This window comes from Salmo salar, chromosome ssa28 (genome assembly GCF_905237065.1).
Source record: "Salmo salar chromosome ssa28, Ssal_v3.1, whole genome shotgun sequence".
Taxonomy (NCBI): Eukaryota; Metazoa; Chordata; class Actinopteri; order Salmoniformes; family Salmonidae; genus Salmo; species Salmo salar.
In genome coordinates this window covers 14,550,455-14,573,169 of record NC_059469.1, presented here as the reverse complement: position 1 = coordinate 14,573,169, position 22,715 = coordinate 14,550,455, and the positions used below count along the sequence as shown (strand labels likewise).

General features: G+C 42.4%; 1 protein-coding gene across 4 annotated transcripts in view; it reads right to left on the bottom strand.

Annotated features, from left to right (window-relative positions):
- The window catches only part of snx29 (sorting nexin 29), a 109,598-nt gene that overhangs the window by 72,289 nt on the left and 14,594 nt on the right, over positions 1-22,715 (bottom strand). For all 4 annotated transcript variants that reach the window (XM_045710341.1, XM_014179669.2, XM_014179668.2 and 1 more), the window contains exon 14: positions 21,353-21,441. In XM_045710341.1, the coding sequence (XP_045566297.1) occupies positions 21,353-21,441 (89 nt within the window). The remainder of the gene's footprint in view (positions 1-21,352; positions 21,442-22,715) is intronic.

The window sequence follows — 22,715 nt, the reverse complement described above, 5'->3', positions numbered from 1 at the left end:
TTCCAGCAGCACTACACCCCTGATTATACTGGTGGCATGTCTTGTGGGGTATGCATGGGTGTCCGAGCTGTGTGCAACTAGTTTAACAGACAGCTCGGTGCATTCACCTTGTCAACACTTCTTACAAAAACAAGTAATGATGAACTCAGTCTCTACTCCACTTTGAGCCATGAGAGATTGACATGCATATTATTAATATTAGCTTGCCGTGTACATTTAAGGGCCAGCCGTGCTGCCCTGTTCTGAGCCAATTGTAATTTTCCTAAGTCCCTCTGTTGCACCTGACCAAACAACTGGACAGTAGTCCAGGTGCGACACAACTAGGGACTGTAGGACCTGCCTTGTTGATAGTGTTGTTAAAAAGGCAGAATAACACTTTATTATGAAGAGACTTATCCTCCATCTTAGCTACTGTTGTATCAACATGATTAATAAAGCGTACCTTTTGGTGAAAAAGGAACAAAAACATACAAAAAAAGGACAACAGTGTGTCTAAAAGTTATTTTCCAGAATCGACCAATCACTGCCCTTCTTCATGAGGCTTTCGAAAAGCTCCCTGGTCTTTGTAGTTGAATCTGTGCTTGAAATTCAATACTTGACTGAGGGACTTTACATATGTATGTATGGGGCACAGAGTAAGGGGTAGTCATAAAAAAAAAACATGTCAACATCCTAGAGTGAGTCCATATAACTTACTATCTGATTTGTTAAGCCACATTTGACTTCTGAACTAATTTAGGTTTGCCTAAACAAAAGAGTTGAATACTTACGCAACATCTATATTTTAGTTATTTTATTTGTATTCATTTATAAAAATGTGCAGAATTGTATTTTCACTTTGACGTCATGGAGTATTTTGTGTAGATCAATGACAATTCAATCTATTTCAATCCCACTTTGTAACGCAACAAAATGTGAAAAAAGTTCAAGGGGGTGTAGACTTTTCTATAGGCACACACATACAATACCCACCACCACAAAAACCCCACAGACAGACACACACACACTTCACATCAACAAGCTCAGGTACAGTACTACAAATACTGTTGCTTGGGCTCACCCCAGTCACAAGACTACGATCTAGGGGTAAATCACCAGATGCATAACTGATATTACAGCTTCTATATTGTACTGAGGTAAAGGACACAGCTTGTACTGATGATCTCTAATGCTGACATAATCTCTTGTGAACAGACGCACATAGGGGCAGCAGGTAGCCTAGTGGTTAGAGCGTTGGGCCAGTAACCAAAAGGTTTCTAGATCAAATCCCCAAACTGACAAGGTACAAATCTGTCGTTCTGCCCCTGAACAAGGCAGTTAACCCACTGTTCCTAGGCTGTCATTGTAAATAAGAATGTGTTCTTAACTGACTTGCCTAGTTAAATAAAGGTTAAATAAAAAATAAAATTGTAGCACCTGTCAACAGACTGTGGGAGGCAACGATTAACAAAGTACTTTGTTCCGGTACACAGATTTTTTTGTCACTGATCATTCGCAGTTGGGGGGAGGGGACATTTGGCCCATAGATTTGCCTGAAAGGTACAGAGAATTTACGTTTAGGGGGTTTGAGACTGCACAAATTGTGTTTGTATCTTTCTCTTAACATCTCCACCCAGAACTTGATCAAGCATCTGAGGTAATTGCGCACGATTTTAGTTCTGGGTTTCCGAGATTATTAATAACTATCTCAAATGCCTCCTTATTCCCTGGTGCACTGGGGAATAGGGTCTCTTTAGAGATTTTCTGATGTGAGGACTGGTAGTGTAGAGACCTAATGGCTAACTCACAGAGCTAAAGACTATAACATAAACAGATGAGCTAACTGTAATCTAATAAGGACATGTCTAACAGATCAAATGGCGTGAAAAGACCTTTGCTCCTGTTCAAACACAAAAGGTTAATTTATTGACCAATGAGGTCTTGAAGAGGTCACTGATGACAACAACAAGGACATCATCAATAATGGTTCTGACAGCGATGACCCAGCATGCTTTGCTCTCTTGTCACATCAACGATAAGTGAACGACCGGCCTTTCTCATTAGCAACAAGCTGCTTCTTCGTCAGACAGCCAACGCCGTATATTCCCCCTTCCCGCTTTACGATGTTCGCTGCAGCGTTGCTAATTGACTGAAAAGCCAACCAAATTGCGTTTTGGTTATTGTGTTAACCTACTTGACGCTGTGGAAAGGGGTCTTGAGGAGGTCACTGGTGACAACAACAACGACATCATCAATAACGGTTCGAACAGCGATGACCCAGAATGATTTGCTCTTGCCACTTAGACAATGACTGAACGGCCAGCTTCACAGAAATAAACTGCCTCTCTCATTAGCGACAAACTGCATTCTTCATCAGAGAGCGATCACCGTAGATTCCCCACCCCGCTTTGCGATGCTTGCAGCCGCTGCATCGTTAATTGACTGCCATTTTCAAAAGTCAATCTAATTGCGTTTTGGTTATTTTGTTAATAGTCTTGACTCTGTGGAAAGGGCGGCTGGCCCTGCCCACGAGAGGGAGGATCACACAGGCAATAAATTTGCCTCTCTGCCATAATTTAATTCAATGCAGCAGATGACTAACGACAAATGTTAAAGTGGGTCAAATCATTAATTCCTCCGTCTAGTACTGAAGACAAATGCTGTCGTGGTGCTTCAACCTTAAATGCAGCGTAGACTCGTCTCATACTGTACAAACAGGATGAAGGGTCGGGAGGCATGGGATTTTACGATGGCAGGTGATTGATCAAGCACCCTGAATATGGCTTTAAACAATGTATTTTTTTGTATATTACATTTTTATCATATTTATTTTCACTCTATTTACAAACAACAATTTACAGACGCACACAAACAATGACTACATCTCATCTGCCCAGACCAGCATGCTCACACCCCCATCCCTAGTGCCTGCATGATTGCCCATCATATTTCAATAGTAAACCATTAGATTTTTCTATTATGTTAATGAGGGTGGATTGATTGATTTCCAAGTTTTTCATATACATTTTTTCTAAATGAGTGATGAGAAGAGAATCATCCAGCCAATTGGGTATCTCACTATACCCCCATATTCCAAGTCTTGAAATATGCAGACAGACGGATTAAAAGTATGTATAAATTGTAATACTTCTGACAGACAACTTTCTAGCTCCGCCCACAACTTGCAGACTTGATAGCATTACCAGAAAGCATTGATTATTGAGTCATTATCCATTTTATACTTAAGACATGACTCTGCCATTGTGCTGTAAAATTTGTGAATTTTGTTCTTTTAAAATACATTCTGTACATACGTTTATACTGGATTAAGCGTACATTTTCATTAAATGTAATTTCGTTAGTTATGCTTTGATGCCCTAAACATTTCAAATCAAAATGTTGTGATATGTAACTTTTAACTTGGATGTATTTGAAACTATCTACATTCGTCAGTCCAAAATTACTTTTTAATTCTGTCATGGAATAAATGTATTTCCTGTTACCAAGTAATGTACAGTTTCTATGCCTTTAGTTTTCCATGTGGACCAATTTATCGGTGAATTCTGAAAAGCTATGCAAGGATTGTTCCATAAGGTTGTGTTTTTAGGAAGTTTGACTTGATTTGATCTATTAGAATCCCCATTAGCCGATGCCAAAGGCGACAGCTAGTCCTTAATAGGGTCCAACACATAACAAAATATACATTACAGACAAAATACAATTTACTAAACATTTAAAAACATTAACATGTTGTGTGTGTGTATCTATCAGTTACACATACAGTGCATTCAGAAAGTATTCAAACCCCTTCCCTGTTCAACATTTTGTTACGTTACAGCCTTTTTCTAAAATGGATTGAATAAAACATTTTCCTCATAAACCTACACACAATACCCCATAATGACAAAGCGAAAACGTATTACATTTTTGCAAATGTATATATTTTTTTTTTTAAATAATACATTATTTACATAACTATTCAGACCCTTTGCTATGAGATTCGAAATTGAACTCAGGTGCATCCTGTTTCCATTGATCATCCTTGAGATCTTTCTACAACGTGATTGGAGTCCACTTGTGGTAAATTCAATTGATTGGACATGATTTAGAAAAGAACACACCTGTCTATATAAGGCCCGACAGTTGACGGTGCATGTCAGAGAAAAAACCAAGCCATTCCTAGAACTGGCCGCCCAGCCAAACTGAGCAATCAGGGGAGAAGGGCCTTTGTCAGGGAGGTGACCAAGAACCCGATGGTCACTCTGACAGAGCTCCAGAGGTCCTCTGTGGAGATGGGAAAACATTCCAGAAGGACAACCATCTCTGCAGCACTCCACCAATCAGGCCTTTATGGTAGAGTGACCAGACGGAAGCCACTCTTCAGTAAAAAGGCACATGACAGCCCGCTTGGAGTTTGACAAAAGGCACCTAATGGACTCTCAGACCATGAGAAACAAGATTCTCTGGTCTGATGAAACCAAGATGGAACTCTTTGGCCTGAATGCCAAGCATCACATTTGGAGGAAACCTGGAACCATCCCTACGGTGAAGCATGGTGGTGGCAGCATCATGCTGTGGGGATGTTTTTAAGCAGCAGGGACTGGGAGACTAGTCAGGATTGAGGGAAAGATGAACGGAGCAAAGTAGAGCGATCCTTGATGAAAACCTCAGGACTTTCAACAGAGTACTGAGTAAAGGGTCTGAATACTTATGTAAATGTGATATTTTAGTTTTTTATTTGTAAATAATTTGCAAACATTTCTAAAAACCTGTTTTTGCTTAGTGATTATGGGGTATACTGTGTAGATTGATCAGGGGAAAAAAACTAACAATTTCATAAATTTTAGAATAAAGCTGTAAAAGAATGTGGGAAAAGTAAAGGGGTCTGAATACTTTCCGAATGCACTGTACATGTCAGTACATTAACACAACAAGTAGGTCACATGGAGGAGAAGCGTTGTGCTTTGAGGTGTTGCTTTATTATTTTTTTGAGTGATAATGGTTCTTGTAGAATACGTTTAATTTTCTTCCATATTTTTATAGTGTTCTTAACTATGAAGTTGTTAAATGTTCTTAGGTTTATCCTTTGTAAATAGACACATAAAAAGTTGCTGGGGATGTGCATGAGCATCTTCAATATGTACCCATTGTTCCTGTTTAGTGCATATAACTGTATGTCGAAAGTAAAAGCCTTGGGTAATGAGTTGATACAATTCCAAGTCTGGTAGGTTAAAACCCCCCTCAGACTCCTTTTTATTCTATGAGTTTTATTTGCCCATATAAAGTCTTATGACTGAGTATACTTTCCGAAAGAATGTCTTCGGTGGGGTAATGGGTATTACTGAAAATAAATACCAAAACCTTGGCAGCCATTTCATTCTAAAGAGGTTTATTCTACCTGTAATATTTACTGGAAGATTATTCAATTTAATTCGATCTGCATTCAAATTGTTGAGTAGTTATCTTTATATATTTGTTGTCACTTATTAAGCATCCAAATGATTTAATATTTTTTGTGGTCCACTTAAAGGATTGCTGTAGATCGTGAGCTATTATTTTTCTTTTTCCTATTGCCATTATTTCATTTTTTCCCACGTTAATTTTATGTCCTGAGATTGAAAACAATTTTAGCAAAGGGGGAATTGAGTTTTCAATATTGGTCAGGTGTTCCAGGAGATCATCTGCAAATAAGTTTATATTCATGTTCACTATTTCTCATACCTGTTACGTTTGGGTCCTGTCTAATTCTTTCTGCAAGCAGTTCAATTACCAGTGCGTGCAAACAGGAGGGGGGAAGAGGGGACATCCCTGTCTTGTGCCCCTTTCTAAAGCAATTTCATCAGATAATGTATTATTTGTGTATATTTTGCTTTAGGACATCTATACAATATCCTTATTACATTTATTATTTCAGCTGGAAAGTTGAAAGCTTCCATAGTTTTGAATAGAAAAGGCCATTCATGATGGTCAAAAGCCTTTTCGGCATCAACAGCCTTTATTGATAAATCTATATCTATTTTTTTGTTGTTGCATATTGTATTAAACTGAAATATGTTCTAGTATTTGTTTGTGTCTATTTTTAATAAACCCTGTTTGATTGATATGTATCAAGTCTTGCCATTCTGTTGCTTATAAGCTTTTTTATTATTTTACTGTCACAATTTATTAAACGTACGGGTCTATAATCAGCAGGGGACTCTCCAGAACAATGTATTGGGTTTTAATGACAAAAACATTTTCCATTTAAGTTCAATTTTCTTCCAAGAGTGTCTGCATGTCATATCTATTGTTGGGTTTGTAAGTAAATATTTCACTGTCAGGTCTACAGTACACCTGTTGTATTCAGCGCATGTGACAAATCAAATTTGATTTGAAGATCATTACTGAGCTCCAACATCAGACACATGGATTCCCACAATACACACAGAGATGGCTGAGGACTATGAGATGGCTGAGGACTATGAGATGGCTGAGGACTATGAGATGGCTGAGGACTATGTGATGGCTGAGGACTATGAGATGGCTGAGGACTATGAGATGGCTGAGGACTATGAGATGGCTGAGGACTATGAGATGGCTGAGGACTATGAGATGGCTGAGGACTATGTGATGGCTGAGGACTATGAGATGGCTGAGGACTATGAGATGGCTGAGGACTATGAGATGGCTGAGGACTATGAGATGGCTGAGGACTATGTGATGGCTGAGGACTATGAGATGGCTGAGGACTATGAGATGGCTGAGGACTATGAGATGGCTGAGGACTATGAGATGGCTGAGGACTATGAGATGGCTGAGGACTATGAGGTTGGTGATTGATCATATGAATATGGTGTGCATGGATGCCATGATAGTCATGTTGTTTGTTTTGTACTATACACAAAATGAAATGTGTTTTCTAACAAATGAAAGGCTGAATGCACAAACATGATTTCCAGTAACACAATCTAGGCTACAGTGTACCATGATTTAACTTTACTGTGCATCTACAATGTATTCTGATAGGAGAAGAACCAGACAACATTTTGCAGACAATAAAAAGCTTTCAGAACATAAGTACATTGCATTATAGGAAACTAAAGGAAGGCCAGAGAGTTGCCTGGTGTGTATTGTATTCCACTTTAACAATAGATTGTGACTGGGATTGAGGCTTGTCCTGGTATTTAGTCTATAGGCAGAGGAGAGTTCTATAGGCAGAGGGGAGTTCTATAGGCAGAGGGGAGTTCTATAGGCAGAGGGGAGTTCTAGAGGCAGAGGGGAGTTCTAGAGGCAGAGGGGACTATTAACTATTATTTGTTTAAAGAGGATGGAGGGACATCCACTACAGTAAAGGAGAAGATAAGAGGAAAAGAGGATCTGGCTGTATATACCATACTTCCTCTCGCTCTATAAACCCCTCTCTCTCCCCCCCAACTGAAGTTCAGACACTCCTCCCGTTCCCTTATCACTCTTCTTTTAACAGTCGATAAGAAAAAGCCTTTCATTTGGTATCAAGTGAAATGTGCTCTGTCCCTGATGCAGAATTAGACTGAAGACAAGGAGAGAGAAAAAGCTGCCGCCGCATCCTATTAGCAAGTGTAATTTAGACATTTCCTATTTTTAGAGAGAAGGGGGGGAAGAGAGAGGCACATGGAGAGAGAAATAGAGATGAGAGACAGAGAGAAGGGGGGAAGAGAGTGGCACATGGAGAGAGAGAAAGAGAGAGACAGAGAGGGGAGGGAGAGAGATGAGTGCTATTAGTGCTGGCAGAGGGCTTTGTGATATTTTGATTTTATCACTAGGCTATTATGAGAACAAGGAGTCTCTCTCAAACACACACACCATTTGACGGAAGACCTTTCTTGTCACTCTGGAGGGCATTAAAACACACACTTCAAATAATAATAATAATAATTTGGTGGGTGCTTATATTTGTCCTATTTCAAGTGTGTATTAATACTCATGTGTGAACTGGAAATGTGCTTTCTGCATATCTCAACTCTCCCTGAGACACCCTCGGAGAGCGGTGTGCGTGTGTTTGGATGTACAGTGGTTTGCGAAAGTATTCACCCCCTTTAGCATTTTTCCTATTTTGTTGCCTTACAACCTAGAATTAAAATAGATTTTTGGGGGTTTGTATCATTTGATTTACACAACATGCCTACCACTTTGAAGATGACATTTTTTTGGGGGGTGAAACAAACAAGAAATAAGACAAAAAAACAGAAAACTTGTGTGCATAACTATTCACCCCTCCAAAGCCCATACTTTGTAGAGCCACCTTTTGCAGCAATTACAGCTGCAAGTCTCTTGGGGTATGTCTCTATAAGCTTGGCACATCTTGCCACTGGGAGTTTTGCCCATTCTTCAAGGCAAAACTGCTCCAGCTCCTTCAAGTAGGATGGGTTCCGCTGGTGTACAGAAATATTTAATTCATACCACAGATTCTCAATTGGATTGAGGTCCGGGCTTTGACTAGGCCATTCCAAGACATTTACATGTTTCCACTTAAACTCCTCGAGTGTTGCTTTAGCAGTATGCTTAGGGTCATTGTCTTGCTGGAAGGTGAACCTCCGTCCCAGTCTCAAATCTCTGGAAGACTGAAACAGGTTTCCCCTCAAGAATTTCCCTGTATTTAGCGCCATCCATCATTCCTTCCATTCTGACCAGTTTCCCAGTCCCTGCCTGATGAAAAACATCCCCACAGCATGATGCTGCGACCACCATGCTTCACTATGGGGATGTTATTCTCGGGGTGATGAAAGGTGTTGAATTCGTGCCATGCATAGCGCTTTCCTTGATGGCCAAAAAGCTACATTTTTGGCTCATCTGACCAGAGTACCTTCTTCCATATGTTTGGAGTCTCCCACATGCCTTTTGGCAAACACCAAACATGTTTGATTCTTTTTTTTCTTTAAGCAATGGCTTTTTTCTGGCCACACTTCCGTAAAGCCCAGCTCTGTGGAGCGTACGGCTTAAAGTGATCCTATGGACAGATACTCCAATCTCCACTGTGGAGCTTTGCAGTTCCTTCCGGGTTCTTTCTGATTAATGCCCTCCTTGCCTAGTCTATGAATTTTGGTGGGCGGCCCTCTCTTAGCAGGTTTGTTGTGGTGCAATATTCTTTCAATTTTTTAATAATGGATTTAAATGGTGCTCCATGTAATGTTCAAAGTTTCAGATATTTTTTTTTATAACCCAACCCTGATCTGTACTTATCCACAACTTTGTCCTTGACCTGTTTGGAGAGCTCCTTGGTCTTCATGGTGCCGCTTGCTTGGTGGTGCGCCTTGCTTAGTGGTGCTGCAGACTCTGGGGCCTTTCAGAACAGGTGTATATATACTGAGATCATGTGACAGATCATGTGGCACTTAAATAAAGTCCACCTGTGTGCAATCTAACTAATTGTTACTTCTGAAGGTAATTGGTTACAACAGATCTTATTTACAGGTTTCATAGCAAAGGGGGTGAATACATATGCACGCACCACTTTTCCGTTTAGAATTTTTTTCATTTCACTTCACCAATTTTGACTATTTTGTGTATATCCATTACATGAAATCCAAATAAAAATCTATTTAAATTACAGGTTGTAATGCAACAAAATAGGAAAAACGCCAAGGGGGATGAATACTTTTGCCAGGCACTGTATGTGTGTGTGGTTCCGTGTGTGTTGTGCCTCGCTGCAGGTGAGAATCACTGACTACTAATGAATGTCCTCATCTCATACGAGTTGTTACTTACTGAACCTAAACATCCTGTCTGATGATCTGATGCGACCTGCTGGTAGAACTTTCCTAAAACTTCAGTTTGCCGTCATCAGTCCGTTACATCACAAAGAGACGGGGAAATTCTGACAGCAACCGCAGCAAGGACCATTTAAAGTTAACAGCCCTCAACAGAGAATGACATCTCCTTTTAAAAAGAAAACCTTTTCGGCCTCCCCTCTTTGTGCAGATAAAAAATGTATGAAGAGAAATGACACAGATCGCTGCCTCTCTATGGCTACAGGAACAAAGGAAGGATTAATTGAGAGACCAGAGGGAAGAAGCACAGAGGCGGGTCGAGGTGAACAGTTAAAGGAAATACACTCTATAGTCATTTCTGTCCGGTTAGACCAAAGCCAACTTATCAACAGGTTAAGATCAGAGGTGCCAGATAGAGAAAAGGATGAATTTTCTGGTCCCAATCATTAGCGTCATTACTCAAAGGCAGTCTGAAACGTTTTGGTCTGTGGTTCTACAGCAAGGTCATCGCAGGCAGCGGAGCAAGATGTCTTAAATGTCTTTCCAAACTATTTAACACAGTACATCTCATTTCCTACGAGGACATTATGGTAAATCTACATTAGGGAGAGCTGTCAGGGCCTGTCTGCTCTGCTCCCCAGGTTCACACCCCTCACCATACAGGACAGGGCTCATATGGAGTCATGGAAACACTGCCATCTATGGGTTAAAGGTATAGCAGAGCAGTCAGGATGGGTAGGCAGGAGCGATCCATGCATTATCTAGGTGTGAGAAGAAACGTTAATACCTCACACATACATCCAGACACTACTAGGAAAGAAAAGATACAAACAGCAACTTTATTAAGCAACTATGGCTAAAACACCACTATGAATATCTGATTTAAATCAGGAGGGCAGACAATTATGATGGAAATTAAACTTCCATTAGATATTAGAGAGAGACAATTATGTTAGCATAATGATGATCGCTGATACCTTCTCTTCTACCATTATAGTACATTGATTAGAAATTCTCTACCATTCTAGATAGGATGACAGTGAAAGAAGTTGTCTAATAACCACTGTATGGAAAGTACAGTCGCCCATTTCCTTTGACAGAGGTGAAAACTACCCAGCTATTCTGTTGATAAACTACTGAGTATTTAGGCTACTTTGACATATCCCAGATAGTCAGTTGATTAACTGTCTCAATATTTACTTTAACATGTCTGTTAAATTATCTCTGCTGATCTGTTGATTACATAATATATCTATATTAAGATCCTGGTTTGCAACAGCAGCCTTTAATATTTCCTGCCTTGTTGTGTTGGCAGCCATACGCTCATTAGCCACTGAAGTTCCAGGAAGTGTTGTGCAGGTGTCAACAGCAGCCCCAACATTCCCTAACACTGTGTTTCATATTCAGACTAACACAAAGAAGAGCACTCACATTCAAACTTCTCTTACCGCGAGGATGAAAGGAACGTTTCTTTTGCCACAGCTAAAACTCCAGGTATACTGTACCTATCTCACTCTCTTCTCTCTCTTCTTTGTTCTCTCTCCCTCTTTGTTCTCTCCCTCTACTAGGCTACTTCAATTGCTACTTCTTCCTCTCCCACTCTCTTCTCATGTGAGAATCTCCAGAGGCCCATCACTCAAATCCAGCCTGTTTATCAGGGCAAGAGGTCGGCCTAAAGACAATCCAATATAAATAACATTTAATCTCCCCACAACTACCATTACAGCCGATTTCGAACGGAGGACAGGGATTTGATGGGCCAGTTTCCAGTGTTTAATATTTCAATCAGAGATTTCATTTCCGTCCTATATAAATAAATGCTTTTACTTTTTTTTAAACTTTTCAGCAGTCCAATCCCTGTACCTTTTGCAGAATATCAGTCTGTCCCTGATGTTTTTCCTGGAGAAAAGTGACTTCTTTGCTGCCCTTCTTGACAGCAGGCCATCCTCCAAAAGTCTTCGCCTCACTGTGCGTGCAGATGCAATCACACCTGCTTGCTGCCCTTCCTGAGCAAGCTCTGTACTGGTGGTGCCCCGATCTCGCAGCTGAATCAACTTTAGGAGATGGTCCTGGCGCTTGCTGGACTTTCTTGGGCGCCCTGAAGCCTTCTTCACAACAATTGAACCGCTCTCCTTGAAGTTCTTGATGATCCGATAAATGGTTGATTTAGGTGCAATCTTACTGGCAGCATTATCCTTGCCTGTGAAGCCCTTTTTGTGCAAAGCAATGATGACAGCACGTGTTTCCTTGCAGGTAACCATGGTTGACAGAGGAAGAACAATGATTCCAAGCACCACCCTCCTTTTGAAGCTTCCAGTCTGTTATTTGAACTCAATCAGCATGACAGAGTGATCTCCAGCCTTGTCCTCATCAACACTCACACCTGTGTTAACGAGAGAATCACTGACATGATGTCAGCTGGTCCTTTTGTGGCAGGGCTGAAATGCAGTGGAAATGTTTTGGGGGGATTCAGTTCATTTGCATGGCAAAGAGGGACTTTGCAATTAATTGCATTCATCTGATCACTCCTCATAACATTCTGGAGTATATGCAAATTGCCATCATACAAACTGAGGCAGCAGACTTTGTGAAAATTAATATTTGTGTCATTCTCAAAACTTTTGGCCACAACTGTATTTCTGATGCCCTAAGACTTTTTCTAGTATATGTTTTTTCTAAGATCCCTTCTCCATCTGCTTTTCCAGAAATCAAAGCATTTACTTATGCCTAATTTTTAAGATGGAAAATAGTTGAAAAATGTATCTATGCCTTCATTCTTCCAAAATATACTCTTAGCTTTCATTTGACAACCAATTGGATAGAAGTACAACGCTTTACAAATATCTTCCTTATTTGGGTTCACAGTCTTTAGTAGTTCACACCTAATCCCTGTTATATGACACAATGGTTTCCAGATATTCTGTAAGGCCCTGAACATTGTGCAAAATACAACAGAATCAAGTTAAACGGAGAAACAGAATTCTCCCCGTTATGATGAGAAATTTGCTCTAATCCAACCCTTCATGACTACTAAACCAAAGAGCTTGGAATCGACGCCAGGCTATCAAACAACACACTCAATTAAAACTGATTCAGCTGATAACACCATAACAAAACATCAGGTTTTAAAAATTCATGAATAAGTTCAAAGAGCTATTTTAACAACAAAACACTAATCTGATTGATACAATGGAATAGTAATACATAGAAATATGGAACATCAAGCGCAAGAGCCAGCAGATGTAGCCTATATTTGGAGTGTGTAGCGTAACATGTACCGCATGTTCAATATCATCAGATTATGATGATACACATGATGAATCACATTTAATCACAGCTTTAATCAAATGCTAACTGCTCATTTAATTACACTCGCGGGGGGGGGGGATGCCAAGAGTGTGCAAAGCTGTAATCAAGGCAAAGGGTGGCTATTTGAAGAATCTCAAATCTCAAATATAAAATTACTACATGATTCCAAATGTTATTTCATAGTTTTGATGTCTTCACTATTATTCTACAATCTATAAAACAGTAAAAATAAAGAAAAAGTAGGTGTTCTAAAACTTTTGACCAGTAGTGTACGCGCACCACAGTTTGCCTGTCCCCTTCTCTCGCTCCCTCGCCCTGGCAGCATCACATTAATGGAAATCAAGACAGTTCTCAGGGCAGAGCTGGTTGTCACGTTGCCGGGGACAATTTTATCTAACCCTTTCCTAACCTTAACCTAATACTCCTAACCTGCCACGTTAATTCTCCTAACCTGCTGCGTAAGTTCTCTTAACCGGCTACAAAAAGTTACTTCTGCTAGTCAAAACCAGCAGACCTGCCCTGAGAACAAATTTGGTTTCCACTAATGCGATACAGCCTCGCGCTTGCTCTCCTGCTCTTTCTCTTCACTAATAATGTGAGTGTGTGTTCAGTCTGAGGTCTGTTGCGTGTAGAATATCGTAGACTATTCATTGAGGATAGGCCCTGCTTTACTGAAGTTGCGAGACATTGTAAGCCAATAAATTGCGTGATAAGGAATTCCATTGCGAGATGCAGCTTTTGATTGCCGGCCTAGTGCATGGTTCTGACTGTCTGCCTGGTGTCCGACCCTGTGCCTCTCCCATCTCTCTGCATCCCTCGCTAGCTCGCCATGAAAGATGTAACTGTTTGTGTTCTCATTAGTACGGCAACTAATCAGTCTCCTCCGTTCAAAAATTATGAATCTTAAGATTCGATTCCTTGCGAAATCGAATCTTGACATTCAGAAATGGGAGTCGACAGCGGGAGTCGATGTGCAAGCAGTCGAGGAATCAATTATTTTGGAGTCGACTTTCCACCACTACGTCATCGCCAACAGTTGTAAAGTCCTGTATGGCAATACTTTGAGAAGTTAAATGAGAAGGAAATGAAAACTTTGCGAGGTGGAACTGAGGTATAGTAATGGTAGTACAGGTGCAATGCATCTGAAAGAGACGCACCGTGAGACCCAAACCGTTGCTGGCAGCAGGGTGTCTCCTTGATTTCATTATCACCTATCTCTGTATCCCTGGGAGATCACCGATTAACTTTGATTATGGTCACTGCCCAGCGCCTCTGACGTCTCTGTGACATCACTAAGCCCCGCCCAGCTTGCGAGCTGACAGTGTTTTGCAGCAGTGCTGCGCAGGTCCTCTGAAGTTGAGTTTAATCTGAGTAACGGCAGGTGGCTGACACATACAGCTGTTGGTGTGATTATAACACACACACACACACACACACACACACACACACACACTAGAGCTGGGACGATAAACGTAAAATTATCAACACCGACAACTTATTGTGGATATTTTGCTGATATCATTCATTACGATAAAGAACCTATAGGGCCCTAATAGAAAAATATGAAGTTTGAAATGAAACGTTTCCTAATATTTGTGATTGTTAACAATTGATAGCTACAACATTCAAAATAGTAGTAGTAGTTTAAAGGGTAATATTTAAAAAATGACTGTGGTGCACATGAAATGTTATAAACATATCGTTCCATTTATTGTTATAATTCAGTGATTTTGTTGTGATTTTTGTCAACATCACCCAGCTCTAGGTCACACACAGTCACACACACACACACACACACAGAATGTGCACACAAACGCAGTTAGAATTAGTTCCCTCCCACAGTCACACACACAAACACAAAGACACGCAGCTACTCCACCCAGTGACATTGTGACAATGACAAAACAAGTTTAGTAAAGAACAGCCTACGTGCCCACACCACATTTTCCCCATCCTTTCATCTGAACCGTGTTTGGCACTCCTCTCCTCTGCATGCTGAATATCAAATGGTTATCAGGCTGGGCAGTCATGCAGTAAATGACTGGCTACCCTGTTAATACAACACAGGTTCCCCAGACTGGAGCCAGATGTAATCCCTTACTGACTGTGAGTGTGTTCATGCGTGCAAAGGGGACCAGGCGTTGGAAGGATAGCCCTAGCTGATAAACACCACGGGAGACGTAGAAGAGAGGTGCATCTCGGAGGTCTCCTCCAGGTATTTCCCCTGACGCCCTGCAGCAGCCTGAGGCCCTGTCTCCTCTTCCTCTCCCTGCCACCCTCAACCACCCCGCCACCCTCAACCACCCCCGCATCTCCCACTTCACCCCGTCTGCTCTCTCTTTTCATGTCCTGTCATCTCCCCCTCATGAGAATGTCCAGGTGGGAGGCTACAGTACATCATGACACTGAACCATCTCTGGCATGCGGCCGTTGATTAAAATGTTCATTAACACTGTACAGCTCATGTGATGAGACCTGCTGCCACACCCGGCCCCCTTCAGCTGACCACCTGGGCCCACCTGTCTCTGTAACACCCCTCCACCCAGGTAACACACACACCGGCTGGTTAATAAAGAGCCTCTCACACGCCAACACACACGTTCTGGTTTAATAAACGAGCCTCTCTATTCAAGCTAAAAAAAAAAATTAAATACGCACACACACACACACACGCAGTTCTGTTTCATTAAGAGGCTCCATGGTGGTGGCACAAACCCCAATCTCCCTTATACGCACCGTCTGTTTAATAAACACTCATCCCATCTCAACCCCCAGGAGCTGACATTAGTCAACACAAACACAATAAACACCATTACAGACACGTAGGCGCGCACACACACACACACACACACACCAATGACCCTACGGCGTGGAAGGTCTGATAGATATGGCAGTGTGTGTGTGTGTAATGAATTAGTAACATTTCTCTGGCGGCCTGAGTCGCGTAGGTGAAAAATGCTACTGGTTGCTTCCTTCATTAAGTAGCTTGTCTGTCTGTCAAAGGAGCATGAGAAGCAACGTCACTTTGTGTGTTGATTCGTTTTTAACTGCCGCCGTAATCTGTTTTCTGAACTGAGATTAATCCCGCCTGTCGAGGGCTTCTAATAAATGGAGGTATTAAAGCGTATGAAGTGAGACGCTCCATCACAGATTAATCTAGCGGGGGTCAGAGAGCGCCTAAATCTAATTTAGGAGAAGAAGAAATAATATGCATTTGAGATTAATATCTTAAATGTAAACAGATATTGGAAGGAGAGAATCACAAAGATGAAATGAAGGAGGTTGAATCTTGACCTTGGGACAGAGAAAGTTGACCCTCATATCATGCCTCTGTGGCCTGTCCCCTCATAGCCTGGTTCCGCTCTAGGTTTCTTCCTAGGTTTTGGCCTTTCTAGGGATTTTCAAGCTACTCACTGTCTTCTTGGTAAGCAACTCCAGTGTAGATTTGGCTATGTGTTGTAGGTTATTGTCCTGCTGAAAAGGTTAATTCCTCTCCCAGTGTCTTGTGTTAAGCAGACTGAAGGTTTTCCTCAAGGATTTTGCCTGTGCTTAGCTCCATTACATTTATTTGTGAAATCCCTGAGTGGTTTCCTTCCTCTCCGGCAACAGAGTTAGAAAGGACACCTGTATCCTTGTAGGTACTGGGTGTATTGATACACAATCCAAAGTGTTAATATATAACTTTACCATGCTCAAAGGGATATTTAAAGCCTGCTTTTTTTTCTACCAATAGATGCCCTTCTTTGCAAGGCACTGGAAAAAACTCCCTGGTCTTTGTGGTTGAATTTGTGTTTGAAATTCGCTGCCCGACAGGGACCTTACCGATAATTGTATGTGTGAGGCACAGACATGAGGCGGTCATTAAAAAATTATGTTAAACACTATTAATGCACACAGAGTGAGCCAATGCAACTTATTACGTGACTTGTTAAGCACATTTTCACTCCTGAACTTATTTAGGGTTGCCATAACAAAGGGGTTGAATACTTATTGACCCAAGACACTTCAGCTTTTCATTTTTAATTCATTTGTACCAAAACAATTCTAAAAACATTATTCCACTTTGACATTATAGCGTATTGTGTGTAGGCCAGGGACAAAAAAAACAACTAAATGTAATTAATTTCAAATTCCGGCTGTAAAACAACAAAATATGGGGGAAAACGTAAAGGGTGTGAATACTTTGTGAAGGCACTGTATATCCCAAGAGAATTCATAGCTTACTGTGAATACTGTACAGCACGACTATGCCAGTGGCTCTAGGGTATTTTCTAAGAGCTTCCTAAAGACTGAGAGACATTATTAGTTGACTATATACACCATACTAATCATCCCATACAATCTGTCTCATCCCATAACCACACATAATGATACACGCCACATGGAAACAATGTGGCATGCCTTCCCTTCACGCCGCTGTCAGTCAGTCTGTCACACAGCAATAACATACAGACACCGTGACACACACAATCTACGGCAACAGCTGGGGAGAATCCAAACAAACGTGGATAGACGAGACATCAGGAGGATGGCAGAGAAAACAGCGTCGAGTTTAACGAGAGGAAAGCTGTTTCAGATGGGTTGTCAGTAGCCTGTCTCTGCCTGAGCTGCGTTCAAAAGATGATATGGATTGAGCTGCATCATTAGAGGAGTTTCAAAAGGCTGCGCGATGATCAGGTGAACAGTGTTGACAGGACATGAAACAAAGCCTGTATTGTAGCGCTTGTGCGTCAATTTCATTGTTTCCCCTTCTCATCTCTTTCAGCTGTAACTCAACACCAAAGCCTGATGGAGTATGGCACATCATTAGCAATAGAGACAAGGGATGCAGGGGGGAAATTATTTTTACTTATACGCAAAAGGGGATTCAGTATGCCTGTGTTCTACACTTCTACAGAGATGGAGAACAAGACAGAGAACGAGAGCGAGGTCCTCCCCTCTCAAAGGACCTGAGCCCTAGGACCATGCTTCAGGACTTCCTGGCCTGATGACTCCTGGCTGTCTTCAGTCTGGTTGTGCTGCTGCTCCAGTTTCAACTGTTCTGCCTGCGGCTATGGAACCCTGACCTGTTCACCAGACGTGCTAATTTGTCCCGGACTGCACCTGCTGTCTCGATCTCTGAAAGCTCGGCTATGAAAAGCCAACAGACATTTACTCCTGAGGTGCTGACCTGATGCACCCTCTACAACCACTGTGATTATTATTTGACCCTGCTGGTCATCTATGAACGATTGAACATCTTAAAGAACAATCTGGCCTTAATGGACATGTAGTCTTATAATCTCCACCCGGCACAGCCAGAAGAGGACTGGCCACCCCTCAAGGTTACTTGCTAGGTTCCTACCTTTCTAGGGAGTTTTTCCTAGCCACCGTGCTTCTACATCGGCATTGCTTGCTGGTTGGGGTTTTAGGCTGAGGTTTTCTGTATAGCACTTTGTGACATCTGCTTTAAATTAAATTGATGAGAGAGAGAGAGAGAGAGAGAGAGAGAGAGAGAGAGGAGAGAGGAGAGAGGAGAGAGAGAGAGAGAGAGAGAACAAGGGAAAAGCCAAATTGGGGTATTTATATCAAGACCGTCACTATGTACACTGTTGGGCCAGACTCCACTGGGGACCATGAAAGGCTGAGGAGGATTGTGGGTAATTCATCAGGCGGCGACTGTGCGGAGGCCCTTGATTAGTGTCGAAAAGGAACCTCAGTCAGGATTCTACAGCCTTCCGGAAGCCCATTCATTATTACACATTGTCAGTGTCCCAGAGCATTGCTCCGCGTGTCACTTTAGACATAAACATCCATGTTGGAGATTTGACGAGTCTGACTACTACATAATTGCTGAGACCTGAGAGATGAGATGCTGTGTGTCTGGGATATTTTTCTAACCATTGTGTTCGTGTTTCCTCTTAACTAGTGCCAGAAGCCAAGTCAGAGAAAAATATTACATTCAAACCAACCTTTTTCAACTAAAAACATGATTTATTTCAACAAATATAAAAATGATTTATATACACTGCTCAAAAAAATAAAGGGAACACTTAAACAACACAATGTAACTCCAAGTCAATCACACTTCTGTGAAATCAAACTGTCCACTTAGGAAGCAACACTGATTGACAATAAATTTCACATGCTGTTGTGCAAATGGAATAGACAACAGGTGGAAATTATAGGCAATTAGCAAGACACCCCCAATAAAGGAGTGGTTCTGCAGGTGGGGACCACAGACCACTTCTCAGTTCCTATGCTTCCTGGCTGATGTTTTGGTCACTTTTGAATGCTGGCGGTGCTTTCACTCTAGTGGTAGCATGAGACGGAGTCTACAACCCACACAAGTGGCTCAGGTAGTGCAGCTCATCCAGGATGGCACATCAATGCGAGCTATGGCAAGAAGGTTTGCTGTGTCTGTCAGCGTAGTGTCCAGAGCATGGAGGCGCTACCAGGAGACAGGCCAGTACATCAGGAGACGTGGAGGAGGCCGTAGGAGGGCAACAACCCAGCAGCAGGACCGCTACCTCCGCCTTTGTGCAAGGATGAGCAGGTGGAGCACTGCCAGAGCCCTGCAAAATGACCTCCAGCAGGCCACAAATGTGCATGTGTCTGCTCAAACGGTCAGAAACAGACTCCATGAGGGTGGTATGAGGGCCCGACGTCCACAGGTGGGGGTTGTACTTACAGCCCAACACCGTGCAGGCAGTTTGGCATTTGCCAGAGAACACCAAGATTGGCAAATTCGCCACTGGCGCCCTGTGCTCTTCACAGATGAAAGCAGGTTCACACTGAGCACGTGACAGATGTGACAGAGTCTGGAGACGCCGTGGAGAACGTTCTGCTGCCTGCAACATCCTCCAGCATGACCGGTTTGGCGGTGGGTCAGTCATGGTGTGGGGTGGCATTTCTTTGGGGGGCCGCACAGCCCTCCATGTGCTCGGCAGAGGTAGCCTGACTGCCATTAGGTACCGAGATGAGATCCTCAGACCCCTTGTGAGACCATATGCTGGTGCGGTTGGCCCTGGGTTCCTCCTAATGCAAGACACTGCTAGACCTCATGTGGCTGGAGTGTGTCAGCAGTTCCTGCAAGAGGAAGGCATTGATGTTATGGACTGGCCCACCCGTTCCCCAGACCTGAATCCAATTGAGCACATCTGGGACATCATGTCTCGCTCCATCCACCAACGCCACGTTGCACCACAGACTTTCCAGGAGTTGGCGGATGCTTTAGTCCAGTTCTGGGAGGAGATCCCTCAGGAGACCATCCGCCACCTCATCAGGAGCATGCCCAGGCGTTGTAGGGAGGTCATACAGGCACGTGGAGGCCACACACACTACTGAGCCTCATTTTCACTTGTTTTAAGGACATTACATCAAAGTTGGATCAGCCTGTAGTGTGGTTTTCCACTTTAATTTTGAGTGTGACTCCAAATCCAGACCTCCATGGGTTGATAAATTGGATTTCCATTGATTATTTTTGTGTGATTTTGTTGTCAGCACATTCAACTATGTAAAGAAAAAAGTATTTAATAAGATTATTTATTTCATTCAGATCTAGGATGTGTTGTTTAAGTGTTCCCTTTATTTTTTTGAGCAGTATATTTGATACTTACACAAAAGCAATGATCCTGACATGAAACACTTAAAAAAGAAACCAACAATGCTGAACATCCACAAGCACATTACATCACGATTCTAAAAACACAAGTCACATTTTAAATTGGACGATATCCTAGGCATCCTTGTGCCTTACGGGTGTCCCACACAGTGCCTGAGGAGAATCCCTGTCTCTGTAGGAGGGAGATACCAGAGATACCAGTGTCCACAGGACCCGAGAACAGTACTGATAACCACCGTCTCTCCTCCCAAAATGTCATTAGGCATTTTGTCTCCCTACATAATCTGCCATGTTGATTTTGTTTGCCTTTGATATAACGGTCTTATCTCTGTACCCTTTGCACAGCGTGGATTTATCCCCAGGCAACAGGAGAGAAAGTCACTTTTATCCAAATTCCCCAAAATGACTAAGTAACAAAAGGAGGGAAACTAATTATGTATCAAAGAGGCGTATCTCAAACCAGGCTTATTATCCACTCACGTCCTTGAGTGGTGGCGCAACACTGACCTTGTCATGCAAAAGAGAAGATATTTCTCCTGCCCTGTTTATATACACATTTATTTTTTTTATTTCAACTTTATTTAACTAGGCAAGTCAGTTGAGAACAAATTCTTATTTGCAAATGACGGACAACCCCGGCCAAACCCTAACCCGGATGATGCTGGGACTCCCAATCACGGTCGGTTGTGATACAGCCTGGATAGTGTGGAGAGTGTGTGTGTGTGTGTGGTCTTACCAGTGTCGTTTCCTTGGCTCCCCTCTCTCTTCAGCATCTGGACAGCTCCCACGTATTTCTTCAGCTGGACCTTGAGGACCTCGTTCTCCCTGCAGACACACACACACACACACACACACACACACACACACACACACACACACACACACACACACACACACACACACACACACACACACACACACACACACACACACACACACACACACACACACACAGACACAGACACAGACACAGACAGACAGAGAATCAAGGCCTAGGCCCAGACAGAGAGAGCAGCAGACTGGAACAGTACACAGACAGGAACAGTAACTGTGTTGGTTTCTGTGTCTGTGGCAGGCTTACAGCCTTGTAAACCCCAGCCCATCTCTGGAGCTAGATTATACATGCAGCCCTACAGGTTTTCTGTGATTGCTTACTGTCACTGAAGACTGTGCACAAGGGTGGTGCAAGTGTGTATGTTCAGAAAAGGTGTGTAGCGGTATATATTCTTACAGGGCCTGTGCGGAGGATTATTGTTGGTTTGAGGGAAAATCAATCAGAATCTAAGAGAATTACAGTGCTGTAAATAATAACTACCTGCCTTCCTCCCCTGCTCTTTGTACCCTGCTTATCGCATCCCATTTTACCCCTACAAAGGACACTCGGGATGGGAGATCTCTGAAAGCCGGCTGACGAGCTCTCGGAGGGACGATTGGGCCTTTGTTATCTGAGTCGGCGAGCCGAGACACAATTCCGCTGCCATTTAATTAAAGGTAATAAATGGTCTGGCGTTCCGGAGGCGAGGGAGGGGATTCCATGGCTCAGGTGCGTCTCATCGATCTCTCAGAATGTGCCCTCCTGCTGAGTCACAGGCAGGTTAACAGTCACACACAAGTTGGCTTTAACTCATGTAAGCCCGTCTCACATACACACACAATCCCACAGGTCCGCTTTGTGTGTGTAAGCCCCACACACACACGCCTCCTGTACATGTCTAATGTTTAATGTTACATTAGAGAGATAGAGGCTGACTGCAGGATATATAAACTATAAATGGATCGCTCGGGAACCAGACGCCTGAGGAACTGGACTGGAACACAAATACACATCTCCTCTACATCTAGAGGTAGAGATACAATGATACAACTAAAAACACAGAAGACAGGTAGAAACAGAGATAAATGCCATATTGACAGACAGGTGTATCTATATAATAAGAGCAACCTACGGGCCGTATGGGCCTATGTAGTCTATCACTATGTAGCTGTCTGTTGTACTGTAAAGTAATATAAAAGGTGTCACCGCAGGAAAGACAATGTAGAGAACATCCTATGAGGATAATGTAGAGGCTGTGTTATTACACAAACCCCACCCAAATCCA